We start from the raw sequence: 15,453 nt of genomic DNA on the forward strand, positions 1-15,453 counted from the left end.
TATCATTTATTGAGATTTCTTTCCCCAAAAATATGCATACATAGACTTTTCAGACTTCAAACTAAAGACAATCTAAAGAGCTATAGTCTTCTTTGCTGCTCAGCCTCTCATTTTGCATTTTTCTTTCCCTTCTGACATTTACCAAGCAAATCTCTGCATCCTATCCTCTTCCTGTTGTCCTCTTTGCCCCACTCTCCCATGGTCTTGTCTTTGATTTTTTCTTTTCTATTCCCCTGCCCCTCTCACACCTTCATCTCTGTTCCCTTTACTCCCATCTCTTTCTTCTTCCCTCCTCCCTGTCTCTTCTGTCTTTCCTTCCTCCCTTCCTTCCTCCTCCTCCTCTCTGCAGGGCAGCCGGAGAGACTGGCATTTCTGTAACAGCAGGAGGGGAATCTGCACCCAGCCTCAGCCCACGCTGTGCAAAGAGAGGGTGGGTGTGTCATGGCAGAAAGGTGTGTATGTGTGTGTGTTTGTGTAAGCACATGTGTCTGTGTGAAGGTATGTGACTGGTAATAATGAGCATGTGACCAGAACCCCCAGCACTCGTCTATCGCCCTCTGTATGACGTCCACCTCAGAAACTCTACCTGAATACTCCTCTCGTCACTAATTCATCAGGTTGCATTAAACCAGGGGTTTCAGACTGATACTGTGGAACCCCCCGCTCCCGCTCACCACTCACCCAGACAGAATGGAGACCACTGTAAATGATATATATATGAAAGAAGAATAATAATAGTAATCAGGCTCTAATACTCAGAACAATACTTTCCATAATTTGGGGGCAATAACTATAATGATGCTATGGGGTACACCCTTGTTTGCTTTATATGTATGTATATATATAATTGAATGATTCCCCCCCCCATATTTTGGCAAACTGGCACCATTAAAAGTATCCTGATTGTACCATGGGTGTACCGACAACCATCCCTGTGTCACTTTGATACTGAAAGATAAAAAACGTGGTGATTCTGTTATAAGGAGCATCTTTTTTCTATGATTTCAAAGCAGCTTTATGGATGTTTATTTGCAGAGGACATCTGAGATGATGTCCATCCCCAGAAGAGTGAGTCACACTGAATCTAAAAATCTGCATCATGTCTGCGTATTTAGGTTTGAGTGAGTTTTGATCAAAGAGGAAAGAGTGACACAAACCACCAATCAGGCGTCAATGTTTTTAGATTACCTTAATTGCTTCCATGGGCTGTACGCCACAGCCACTGCTGCAGCTCCAATTACTAACTGTGCAAAAGGCTCTGACTACAACAACTAAGTTTTTCTTTAACCTCAGGCAGCATCTTTGCCTTCAACTTTCCTGGACCCCCTGGGAAAGCATTCCTCACAGTTTGAAATTCTCTGTATTAAACTAATTGTTTGGCAGGCTCTCTTTCAGTTTCAAGAAATTTGGCACAGTCTGATGATAATGACAATATGAGTGTAAACCACAAACACATAAGTTCCCCTAAAGCACCTGATACAAGCTGCCGTTTATTGCTCATCAAGGCTCTGCTTTCATTTGGGGACTTGCTTTAATTTAGGGTTAGGGTTAGTGCCTTACTCTTCCTGGGACTCCTGCCAAATGTGTCAACACACTGAGGACAAGGACAAATGTAAAAACTTTTTGTGCAAAACTGTGTCGGGTGAGGTGGAATTCAAAAAGCCAAAGCTTTGAATGACAGTTAGTGGGGAGGAGAGGGACAGTTATGGTTCAGTCTCTCTGTTCTTCCATACAGTGACTGAAGAGTAACGCTATATAACTGGGTGAGTTACAGAGGAACAGATGAGGTACAGCAGCAGGTGAGTCAGGGATGAGCGCCCACTGCGTCGGTGTGATGTGCCTGTTTGGCTTCACTGGTGATAAGAGAGGAAGAGGGCAAATCATTTGTCGATCCTTCTGCCCCTTTAAAGTGACAAATAACTGTACGGGAGGTGAGCGTGGATAAGCAGAGGGGAGACGATAGAGAGTCAGGGTGGAGAGGCGAGGACGGGTGGCTGTGTGGGGGTCAGATATGGTGGTGCAGCTTTGGTAGTGGTGAGGTGGAGAGGGCTGGTCGTGGTTCGACTCCTCTGCTCTTCATGAAAGACAGCAGCTGGTCGGGGATCTCAGCAAGGACATCCTTAGCCAGCCGGGCCATGCTGAGGACCTGGTTGCCAGATCTGTCGATGTAGTCTCTGAACGGAACAAACTAGAAGCGAGGGGACATAATAGTGTCAATTTTAATATACAGTACAGATAGATAGATAGATAGATAGATAGATAGATAGATAGATAGATAGATAGATAGATAGATAGATAGATAGATAGATAGATTAGTTGAATAGTTGAAGAAAAGTGCATGAAAAATTATTTTTTTCAGGCTGCACTAGTGTTTTAAACCTGTCCTACCATTGAAGCTTTAATTAATGACCATGGATGGATGCTCATCCCCACCTCTCACAGTGAGTTTCATTCATTTTCTCGTCAATTTGATCTTTTATTAGATGGAGATTTATGCTGCAATCGGGTGGAAGGACATTGTGTTGGAACACTTTAACTCCTGTTTGCTCAGAGGCATCGTTGTTTTGGGTATTCACAAATTCATACATGCGGTTGGCACTGATTTTTTTGCCCTGCACCATGAAGTGTGTATGGCTTCGTTTAACAGACTGACCTGGTCTCATTGAAACTGTCTCATTCAGTAGTTTAAAGATGGACGACTGAACTGCATTTTTTTCTTCCTTTGTTCATGGGAGATAACAATTAAGTCAGAAATTATAAATCAAAGCTAAAACAAAAATTCTCTCCATAAATTTAATCTTAATCATTTTGGTCTGTGCCCACCCCAATTTACCATGGACCAAGGTGCCATATTCAGATTTTTTGTTTTGTCTGAATCACAGAACAATCATACAGCATTAAGAAAACCGACAAATATTCATGTTTGAGATGCTGGAACCAGTAGTTCTGCCATTTTTTTCTCAAAAAAAAAAAAAAAAAGAAGAGTATTCTGCTGATTCAACATTGCGCTGCAGCATCAGACAGCAATCAAGATATCTCCTTTTTATTCAGTGCATCTTCATCCTGGCACCTACATCGACTATGATGCTTGACTAAGGTTTAGAGCAACAATCAGGTGAAAACTTCCTGTGTGTCTTTCTTCAATTCTTGCAAGAATATCAGCTTTGTGTTCAACTAAACAGGCCCAGGTTTCACACTGAATAAGTAAATTGAGACTAGATTTTCATTATATTTCAATAAATATACTTTTTGTGACATTTTTGTTTAGTGGTGTGCTTGTGATTTTTCTAATGTAAAATATGTGCTGTGGCTCAAAAAGGTTGGGAAACACTGCTCTAGGCTGCAGCAGAGATGCAGAGGCCTGGTCAGCTTACTTGTCTCCAACTCCACTCCCTCAGATCATGTCAAACTACTCCTTATATACCATTATGATGCATGCACATTCAGACATTCAGACATGTAGACACACCCAGAAGTAATTACATATGTATTTTGGTTATCACTACATTGCAAGAACAGTGTAATTAACATAAATCTGTTCTTACTGTAGGCACACAGCTCTGGCTGTACAAACTGCTCACGTGTAAATAGATTGTACATTGATACATAGCAACTGACTGACCTTGGAAAAGGTACTGAACAAGTTTATAGTTCACAGGTTATTTATTATAAGAAACAATGAATCAATGCTGCTGCACTGAATGCATTCGTCATATTGAAACATTAACAACAATGCATGGAAATGTAAAGTGATTGAACTTTGTTTTTGTAAACATCCTGATTGAATTAGTGCTACAGTAGGGATAAATATAATCAAAGGATTACTATGAGCATGCAAATGTGATTACTGCAGTCAGTAAAACAAACTGGAGGGATGGCGCTGCGAAAGCACGATAGCAATATCAATACAGCCATCAAACAAAAGCAGAAATGATCCAGTTATTAACCTGGTGTGGGGTCGAGCTTATTACAATGATGTTTTAGAAGACAGATCATTTCTCCGTGCTCACCAGCAATACAAAGCAATTCAGTCAAACCTTTCAGGTATGTAGGGATATATAACGATTACTGTGACTGATGCTAATGTTGAAATGATAACTAGATACTTATTTTGTAATAAACACCCACGCTAGAATTAAATTTCTGCAATCTCATACACTCACATGCCTCCTCCAAACGTCTAGACACTACAAATTTATCATTGTACGTGCTCATTTATCATCGTAGCCTATGGTCTGCCAGCTGACTGGACAGTCTTCTGAACACAATACAAAACTCCAATAGTACATTGTTATCAGGGGCAACTGTATTTGCTTCTTATTTGTATTCTCACATATATCTCGAAAAGTCTTTCCAAAAAATTGCACTTTTCTGTTCACAGTTCTCGTTTTATCGGTGCCTGATGGGGTTACTGCTCGCTTTTTATAAAACTCACTGCTAAACAATTGAAAGAAAGAGCTGCTCTCTCTAAAAGCAATAACGATGAAGTGTCTTTAAGAGCAGACTCAGGAAGAAAATGTCTTTGCTTTGATTTGTTTAGCCTGTTTTTATAGTGACCCTTAAAAACTTCTCAATTTTTATTTTGTATGTCTGTATTTCTTAGCTCTAATAATTGTATGTATAACACATGATCAGCTTGTGTTGGCAGATTGGAGTTGTGTTCCCTGTTTAGTAAAAATAATCACATGACCTCAACTATTAAAATCCCAAGTTCACATCGAAATGAAGAAGAAGTTATCAAAGATCCACAACAGAAGGTTTTAAACCTAACCTATATCAGCATTTAGAGTTGTGGATAACGAAGGGTTTGCCTGGTAGGACTGTCGCAGACAGGGTATTATCCACTGCAGGAGACAGAGCGTTAACACAGCAGGGCGCTCTGCTTTGCCTTTTTCCTCCCTCACTCCAGAACACACAGACTAACTGCTGCTATACAACAGACATTGAGGCACTGATGTTGGACAGTCAATGACACTTTCATTTCATTATTCTCGCACAGTTTTTCTTACACATTCATTTTTCCGTTAATGTTTCATATTGTAGTACAGTATGGTGACATGAGGACTGAAGGCTGGCTGATGTCTGATGGCTTAAACCTAATCGTTTTATTGGGTTCATACTGATAATTTAAGTCAGACATTTTTTTTACACATATATAAAAAAAAGTATTTGAAATAAATTTATGGTTCTTATGTCAGGACACTAGCTTTGCCATTGAATTGGTCTGTTCAGTGGCCCACTGTAGATCAGTAATGTATATTGTATGAGGCAATCCCCATTGTGTGTTTGAGTATGTTGTAAGTATGTAGGCTCATGTCTCACATGTGAAGTTAAACAGAATTATAATGAGTACCTGTACAATGTCTCTCTCAGCAAGGCGTCCTCTGGAGGACACTCTCACCTCATCTCCATCCAGCTCCTCCATCGCTAAAAGGACAGGAATGCAATAGAGAGAACACCACTCAATACTAGAACCACAACGGAGAACATAATGAAGCTACAGGTTGTTCCTTTGTATTTTCATAACATAAAGTGCTTCTGTGGAGCACAGTGTGAGGAGAAAGAACAGAAATGGCGTGCACAGACTGAAGACGCAGCAAATAACAAACAGAGCAAATTAGACCTCGCAACACACACACACACACACACACACATGCTCTGAGGTGCTACAAAGCCAGTGTGACCTTGTGACCCCATAACATGCCTGACTGCTCTCACCACCAATCCCACCATTCAGTTGCTTAAACTACTTGAAAATGATGGGTCAATCCAACTCAATGATGAGGCGTAAGTCGTCACACCCTGCTGAGCAGTAACAGACTGCACACATACACAGCCACACACGTGTGAATACACACACACAAACAGTCCCCACTGAAAAGTCATTGATCTGTGGATGCAAGATGCCTGCACACTTGACTGCATTGACTTTCTGCAGCGGCTCTCTCAGGAAGGGAACCATGTTCCGGTGTATATAAAGAAGTGATTATGATATACTGCTATAGTGGCTTCCTATTGCTCACAAGAACCTGATCAAGTCAGGGAAAAGTCAAGGCCAAAGTCGAATGCTGCCTTTTGTATAAAACATCACATATTTGTTTCTTTGCAATGTCAAGGTTGTTGAATTTAATCAAGACTGTTTACATTTCCAGTGTATTTGAATTCATTCCTGTGGTTGGTTATAAAAATCTGTTCAGCTATAGGCCTTGAAAGGTGCACTGCAGAGACCCTGACCACCGGTTGCTTCCCCATATTGTTTATGGGTTAGAAAATACATTTAACATTTTGGTAGGAATACCAATGAAAAGCATTCATTGTGAACAAGAGACCTTTAACTGCATCATCACCTACCAAAACCCCTCCCTCAAAAGCAATGCCCAGTCATAGCTTAGCAGTCATAGCTAAGCATGACTGGGCTGTCAATTACATGCTTAAGCGATGTGTGTGGGTAAATTTTGTATTTTAAATGTAAGGAGTAGACTAAACATTGTGCTTATCTGCTCTAATGTAATCTGCAGATGTTACAACATCCAGCTAAGTAGCTGACTATCTACCTGGATAACAGAATGCTACTTTCAAGGCCAAGGGACACATCAGTATCTAACAAGGTTATGCTTTTCAGGGGGTTACAAAAACCCAAACACCTCTTTTGTGTTGTATTTCCACTGTGTGGAAGGCAGTTCTTGATGCTACAGGACCAGGGTCAAGGGTACAGTTAGCAGCTCTGTCCTGCCTTTGATTGGATTTGGGGAAGTTCTGAGTAACCCCGGCAAATGTTAATGTTTATTTGAGTATCTTGATACATTAGTTTCATTAAGGTATTGTTTTTGATTGGTCCTTTGGGTTATTTTTTTATATGCAGTATATATACTGGGCCAGGGCTTAGCTAGCTAGCATCTCTCAGCTCATTGGTTTGATTTTACCAACTGCAACTTTACTATGTCAATTCATAGTGAACTTCATGTGGACAGAAGCATGACTCGTTGAGTGTTAATGTTGCTCCATGTTTTTTACCCTAGTTTGCCCTATGAGCTTTATGTCAGTATAGCATTTAAAGCTTGTTGTGTTGTCCAAATGTGGTCAAAAACATTAATGCAGGTTTAAAATGGTTACATGGAAAAGATGGTACTGATATTGTTTTTCTCCCTGACTGCAGTTGCACATTTCTGGGAAAAAACTGACCAAAAATCATTGGCCTCACGTATTTGATGCTGTGCATACAGTTATTGTCAAATGCAAAAATCTGATTATGAAGAGGTATAGTGATTTCATTTACATATATTTTTAAGAAAAAAATTTTTTACTCCTGGTCCATTCTCTTAATTACATAGACTAATAATGGAAGATTGCACTAATTGGCAAGGAGTCACTTTCAGGTGATTGGCATTGATATTAGTAATTGTAAGACAATGTAAGAACTAACAGTGGCCATAAAACTCATGAGACGTGCATTCCATGTCTGCGACGGTAATGAAACATTCTGTTTTCCGTAAAGAAAGTGACTTCTTGTCATCGAGCGCGACCTTCCTCTCTTCTGTCATGTTCACTCATGCTGACATGAAAATTAGAGACCTTTCACCAAAATGTGAGCACTCACCATCAAACTCAGCTGGTCCAACACCCACGATAATTATGGAAAGGGGCAGTGATGCTGCCTGTACAAGAAAGACAATTAGCAGTCAGCTTAGTTGGTTCATTAGATCATAAAGGTGCATTAAGATGTCAAAAGCTTTGGGAGAACAACAGAGCTTTACAGAGAGTTATTTTGGTTTAGTGAGCATTAGCTCACAAAAATAAATGAAGCACTGATAGATCATAAGTTCTGCACCTGGATGATGCAAGACTATGTGTGATTTGGGGGATTTAAAGCAAATTTTTATTCTACACTGCACAATTAAGATAATTAGGAGGGAAAAAATGACAAACAAATGTCAATTTTAATATTCTACACTGCCTGTCATGAGAGAAATCATTCAGAACCAACTTAATTGGATCAGACACCTCTCATACATCCATTTGACAGGTTACTGAAACAACTATTGATCACTCCATAAAGAGAGATCAGTCAAACTGAGAGAAAAATGTCTTCTCTCTTTGACTTGAACCATGAACAAAAAATCTGAAGTGTTTTTTCATATTTCTGAGTTATTGCTTCCCACAGAAGGCTGTTTGCTGGGACACAGCAAGCTGTTTGTATCCAGACATCAAGGATCATAGTGTTGTTCTTGAGATATATTTTGTCCCCCACACAAAAGAGAAAAGAGGATGGACTGAGGGAAAAGTACTGCTATCCCTCTGTGTGTGTGTGTGTGTGTGTGCGCGCGTGTGTGTGTGTGTGTGTGTGTGTGTGTGTGCATGTGTGTGTGTGTGTGTTTGTTTGTCCTTATGGGGACAAAATGCAGGTCCCCTTAATGTAAATCATTAAATCTTAGGGTGCAGACTGAGGATAGGGTTACGGGTTAGAAATAGGCAAATAGTGGTTATGGTTAGGGTTAGGGTAAGGCCCCAGGAAATGAATGTAAGTCTATGTAATGTCCCCACAAGTGATAAAAACACAATGTGTGTGTGTGTGTGTGTGTGTGCGTGTGTGCGTGTGTGTGTGTGTGTGTGTGCACGTGTGCGCGTGTGTGTACTCACATTGACCACAGCCTCTTTGGTCTGGACCATGTCAGATATCACTCCATCTGTGATCATCAACAGGACAAAGTACTGAGAGCCATCTGTAACCTCTGCTGCACAGCTGCGCACACACACACACACACACACACACACACACACACAGATTAAAGCTTACATTCTGCTTATGCACCTAACTAACACACAAAGGAAAACACGATGCACACCTGTTGGTTTCATATGCTGGTCCTGGTCTACAGAGGCTCAGAACTTCTGTATGGTTGAATAAAGCTGCAACACACAGTAACGTATCTGTCTGACCCTATGACCTTCACTCTGCCCTCTGGATGCTGAAATGTAAATGACTCTGGAAAGATGCTCTGGCTCCATGATGACATCACTGTCTTCGCAGGTGGATGGACATGTAGCAAACCCTTTGGCCGTATCTGTTGACACTACCAAATGCACAAATCAGCCTACGCTGTCTCTACCGAGCAAAGGAAACAAAGTGAAACAGTAACTGAACACTGACCAAAACACTATGTGCAGCTTACTCCCTTACATATAATCAGGTTATTGTAAAAAATACTTTATATATTTTGATGCCAAGCCTGTCCTATGAACAGCATCTGTCAAATCACAGTTAAGCATCCGTAACTCCTGCAGGCACTACAGGTGCCAGGATTTCAGACATTGGCATTTTAATGTCAATGAAATAATAGCAACAGCTAATAATAAAAGATGGATTATTATTATTATTATTTTGTTTAATTTGATTGTAGGGAGACAGACATTGACTGCTGGGTGAGCTAGATTGACTTTTAACTAGTGAGAGAGAGAACAGTGTAGTCTGCTCTCACTTCACAAGCTTGTTTCAACAGAAATGGTCATTGCTTTCAAGGCAATACATAGACAAGTCACACAGTAATTTTCTGCTCTACCTCCCGTCTTGCCCACATTTTATAGGCTATTCTAGTCTCAACAGGAAATGTATTTGGAACCATGAAATTAGACAGTGGCTGTATCTGCATTCTAAGCCGTTGATACACACATTCTACACCGCTGGAAACTTGCTTATTCTTAACAGGCTGGGCAAATATAAGATTTTGTAAGGGTGTACAGCAAATAAGCGTTCAAAATGTATGAACACAGGTGTCATCTAAACCACATCATCATCATTCAATCATTCAACGAAGAAGTAACACTTCTGAAAGAAGAAAACATTCTTCTTACGAAGAAAAGGTTGTACCCACTCACTCAACAAATAGAAAGAAATATTCTTGTCTACAACCTCATCAGCTACCATCATCAGCTAACAGCATGCTAGCTAACAACATGTCAAGCTAACTAGCATGTTGCTATCACCAGCAGCAGAAACAACCAGGAAAAACAAATCATCCTCAGCTACCATGCTGACGTACTAGCAAGCAAACAGCATGTTAAGACAACAGTATGCTGCTTGAGTCACCAAATGAACCAAACAACAAAAACCATGTTAAGCAAACTAGCATGCTAAGCTAACTAGGATGATAACAGTCCGCTTCAGCTACCCTCCCCTTATCAACTGGTGACAATAGAGTTACTCTTTAGAAATAAAACAGAATGTGATCATTTTCTAATCCTTTTTGGCCTATTTTCTATTGAAAACAGTTAAATAGCAATATATTTAATGTTTGACCTCATCAGTTTCATTATTTTTTGTAAATATGATGCTTATTCTGAATTTGATGTAGCAACAAACAAGTTGGGACAGGAGCAATTAAAGACTGGGAAAGATGTGGAATGCTCCAAAAACACCTGTTTGGAACCTTCCACAGATAAACAGGTTGATTGTAACAGGTAGTATCATGATTGGGTATGAAAGGAGCATCCTGGAAAGGCTCAGTCGCTCACAAGCAAGGATGGAGAGAGGTTCACCACTTTGTGAACACATGATTGAATAAAGGAAATTATTACATGAGCTCAGAACACTTAATGAAACGGTACTCTGGAATTACATACCTTTTCATTAAAAAGTTACATAAAACCTCAGTTAAAATGGATTTGATCCCCTGCCATGGCAACCCCTCAGATGCTGCTTCCACAACACCAGGTCTCTGAGTTGTTTACAACCCAAAAGTACAACCTTGAGCAAAAGAGAGACCCTTCAAAAATAACAAGCACCAAAAAACATGGCATGGAGAAAATCATGTGACCTTGCTTGTTGTTTTTTCGACTGCACTTCATTCCCTTTCCAGCATGAGTTCAATGAAAAAAACAAATTAATACATCCACATTGCCAAATATCAGCACTGGCTTGATATGATGCCAGATGAGTTTGGAGGACTGTTTCAACGTGTGTGTGTGTGTGTGTGTGTGTGTGTGTGTGTGTGTGTGTGTGTGTGTGTGTGTGTGTGTGTGTGTGTGTGTGTGTGTGTGCATGCGTGCATGCGTGCGTGCGTGCGTGCGTGTGTGTGTGTGTGTGTGTCCTTCACCTGCTGTTTGCCTATTTATTGCAAGGAGACAGAATCTAATACCAGTGATTTAGCTGTTCCACCTGGCTGAACACAACATCAATCTGTGAGTCTATGTCTTTGTGTGTGTGTATATACAGTATGTGTATGTGTATGTGCATGTGGATGGAATTTTGCCTCGTGTGTGTGTTATAGCACCTCTGTCCTCTTGTGTGTTTTGTTTTTTCAGTGGATGATTTCTATGCCACCTCTGTGCCTCTTGCCGCTTGACATATTGGTGTCAAACATAGGGTGGGATAAAAAACTGACGTGATAATTCAGTGGAGTGACAAGTAGGCTAAAATGTCAAACACTAATCTGGTCTAACAACCACGTAAATCCATGTCCAACAAAGACATGGAATTACCTGTGGCAGCAGAATCCTCTTTTTAAAGCGTTTTGTTAACCTTTTAAACTGTCATTAAAGTAGGTCTTAGCTTTATGGTGCAAGAATCAATCAATTCATTCCTGTAACTGGCCATTGGCAGTCAACTAACTGCAGAGGACGAGGAGTTCTATTTGCTGGTTGTGGTTCTGATGTTTTTTCGAATCAGGCCATTAGTTGGAACATGTCTCACAGAAAACAGTATTCTAGGTGATGCACAGTCTGGTTTTAGTTCAGGACACAGTTCAATTACTGCAGCAGACAGAACACAAAGATCTAATGTTGATCATTGTAAATCTAAAGCCCTAAAGATCACAAAAGCTGTACCACAAGGCTCCATATCATCATATCCATACATCAGCACCTGTTCTGTTTGTCTCTTTAAAAACTGGAAAGGAAGGAACATCCAGCCAGTAGATCATAACAGATCATATCTATACAATTACATGTCTAACTCACTGACCTCCAGACTGCCTTTTACAAACTACAGGTATCATTTATGAATTAAAATAAAATTGTAATGTACAAAAATCTTATTGTGTAACAGAAATCATGTCCATTCTGTGCAAAAGGTAGAGAACATTACTCTTTAAACAGCTTGAATCTATCTGTATCTATATTCCATACTCACATTGACAATGTTGTAAAGAAATGTATTTTGGATTTCACCACATACATGTACGGATCAGATTTGAGTAAAAATTCTTCCCTTTCCCTGTAATGTATGTGCCCTGTTATGGACCTCACTGGAAATACAGAGACAGATTTATATGTACCTTTTCCTCTTTATAAGCATTCTATATTCCATAAACTCCCTGTCTACCTTTGTAAAATTGTTTCTCCTTTCTCAAACTGCTATCAGACCACATCATCAAGACCTATAATCTTGTGCAGTGTCTGTATATTTGGGGTGTGTTTTTGTAGTCTGCACTCTGGGCCTGGAAGGTAAACTTCATTTGGAAACATACCAGGTATTAAAATGCCAAATTCAAAACACATTTTATGAAAAATGAAATGTGTTTTAAGTCAGCCATGCTCTCTCTTATGCCTCTCAGATACTACACTGTTGTGATAGATGTGGATGTGAATATGTATGCTATTTACATTTATGTTCACTGTAAATACTGCATATATAATTCAAGACAAAAGGAAGATTTTATGGGCTACAGACATATATGAAATACTGTGTGAAAGCCCCACATCAGCACTGTCAACTAGATTTATAAACTTGTCTCTACATGATATATAAGTAAAGTTATGTTGCTATAAATAAAACAAGCTCATTGTATTTACTGATGAATAGCAACTCATCCTACATTTTAAAAATGAATAAATGTCACCACAGAACCAAGCGATATGAGAATTTTCTAAGGGAAAGTGTAAGCAGCAAGCAATCATTGATTGTAAGACAACATTTCCCATTGGGATGGTTTCTGCAGCTTCACTTAGGAGTCTAAATTTGAAATGAAATATATAAATCCAAAATCAGCCCCATTTCCCAAAAATGACTTCTTAAATATTCCTACTCAAATCTGATGACACGCTTTAACTGATTATTAGCTAATGGGATAATCCTGCACATGTTGACTTGCCCCCTGCTGTTTCATAAATAAAACAAAATCTCTAATCTGGTGAAAAAGCTTATTGTGAATCATGTCACTAATAAGCTTTGATCGAGGCCTGTAAATACCAAAATGAAGAAAAAAATCCTGAGGGTTTGGCTGAAAGAAAACAAATTGTGCCCTCACTCAAACACACACAGGCACAAACTTACTTTGCCACTTTGTTGATAACGGGTGCAAAGTTGGTGGGTCCATACAGCTGCACCGTCCTCAGGCTCTGGAAATAAGCCTCCAGAACCCCCTCTATGCCCACACAGTTGGGACTCTCATTGTCACCGCTCTGCAACAGACAGCATACAGCACATTAATGAAGCGCACAGTGTACAATTAACAGGGCAGTGCAATTAACAGGAAACACCAATCCAGTACATAACTGTTTACACAGTAAAGATAATTAAACATATGTTAAATATATTAACAGCCATGGTATGTCTTCTATCTGTGTTTAATTTACCATTGTCTGACACACTGTGTACAAAGGAATATCATCAGGTGGTCAACACCTTAAAAGAGAACATCGACAGGAAACTCAAGAGGTTACTCTTAAATAAATTCTGAGACATACACTAATATGTAATGACATTTATGGAGAGCAATACTGGTCATTTTCAAGTACAGTGAGATAGTAAGTTTGAGGAAGTTCAATGACTGTGGGTGTACAAATCACTGTGAACTCTAGGGGGCACTGTCAGGGATTTATGACTCAATAATCTGTAATATTACAGCCATAAAGTTTTAAGGTGCTCTTAACACATTTTTAAGAGACACTTTGATTTAGTATTTAAGCGCACCCTGTACTTGGGTGCAAGAGTAGTATCATAAAAAGAATGGTCAAAATCAAAACAGCAGTTACGAGACCCATGCTAATCACTTTTCAGCTGACCCTCTGTGCCCGGTGAGTGCTTTAAACTGCATGCCCCCAATTTGTAAAGCAGACTTTCTGTTAAGAATTCAAACTCTCAAAAGACTAAGCTGAAATTCTAATGTATTGGTTTTCACAAAAAAAGAAGTATCTGCATTTTTTTGATATGGTAGGAAACGCACTCAGCTTTTGTTAGGCCCTCAGGAGAGGTGTATGAATTTTAGTGAGTTATGCTCGTCATCTTCAAAAAAAAGTGTATTTTCAGAAAAACTCCATTCTGTATCTTTCCTTTGTCACATTACCGCTATTTTTTTCAGGGTTGTAAAAGCTGGTTTAATTCAACCAAAATAGAGAGACCTGGCTTTGCATCAGCTTTGCATCCAGCGGTTTCTGACTGGTTGCCCTGATCCCTCAGGAAGGATGCGAGGACAACGTAGGAGGGGATGCTGGGAGATTCCTGCTGGCAGGCAGATGAGCCAACTTCTCAAATCATGCGACCAGCTGTTGTCGCAGCGACGATTCCTGGTCCTAACCACACCCTGCTATGGGTGAACTGTGTTGTGTCTGAATTCATATGGTTGTGTATGCATTCACACGTGTGTGTCTTACCAGTGGAAAGGCGTGGGAGATTTTGCCATCAGGGGGCAGCTTAGCTCCGAAGCCATAGGCAGGAAAGAGCTTGTCGCTGTCGTAGTCCTGGATAATCTCACCCACTGCTTTCAGGGCCATGGCATATGCATTCATCTGGTAGGGACTCATATAGTGGAGGGATGTGGGCTGGGAGGGGTTACCTTGAAGGAGGACACACACACTGCACAATGAAGTGAGTGATGATATGTCTCCCTCCTTCTCTCTGTGTGGTTTTCACTCACCAAATACAAACTGTAGATCATCACCAGTGGAGCACAGGAGATGATTCACATAAAAAAAAAAACTGCATGTTTCATCTTCTTTCAATCAGGTTTCCCAAATGAAGCAACTAATATTTGCATTTTAACTGCAATCGGGACTGTCTCTGGCTGTGCTGTAGTACATCAATGACTGTGGCTTTAACAGTCTAATTTTACATTTGAAGGAAAGGAAATAATAGTAATCAGTTTATCCAATCATGCAAATGTCTTACAAAATTGCTGTATGATCAGCAGTGATATTATAGCACACATGTAAACACAGTCAAATCTGACTGAATACCAACTCTGACTTCTCCCCTCGGGATAAAAAAAGGGCTAGATTCTCCCCTCCATTATGAAACCAGTTCCCTGCTTTAAAGGGAATGAAAGGAGGGGGCTTGATTTGATTAGCCACGATAGATGGCTGCTCCTAACACACCTACTGATAATGTATTCCTCCTAATCCCATAGCTTCCCACTGCACTGCAGGTGTACTGTGTGCCTCCGGCCATGAAAATACCAAACACATTCACCACACCCTGTGCACCTTGCACGGTCGACTGTACTTTCCACTCTGTGAAAATAA

General features: G+C 40.1%; 1 protein-coding gene across 1 annotated transcript in view; it reads right to left on the minus strand.

Moving 5' to 3' along the window:
* Positions 1–865: 865 nt before the first annotated feature.
* LOC139334601 (copine-9-like) overlaps positions 866–15,453 on the minus strand; it is a 75,112-nt gene continuing 60,524 nt past the window's right edge. The window contains exons 16-21 of the mRNA XM_070967585.1: positions 14,587–14,768; positions 13,268–13,395; positions 8,638–8,740; positions 7,598–7,655; positions 5,354–5,427; positions 866–2,188 (exon numbers count right to left, since the gene is read on the minus strand). Coding sequence (XP_070823686.1) covers positions 2,006–2,188; positions 5,354–5,427; positions 7,598–7,655; positions 8,638–8,740; positions 13,268–13,395; positions 14,587–14,768 — 728 coding nt within the window. The 3' untranslated portion in view covers positions 866–2,005. The remainder of the gene's footprint in view (positions 2,189–5,353; positions 5,428–7,597; positions 7,656–8,637; positions 8,741–13,267; positions 13,396–14,586; positions 14,769–15,453) is intronic.

This window comes from Chaetodon trifascialis, chromosome 8, assembly GCF_039877785.1.
Source record: "Chaetodon trifascialis isolate fChaTrf1 chromosome 8, fChaTrf1.hap1, whole genome shotgun sequence".
Classification (NCBI taxonomy): domain Eukaryota; kingdom Metazoa; phylum Chordata; class Actinopteri; order Chaetodontiformes; family Chaetodontidae; genus Chaetodon; species Chaetodon trifascialis.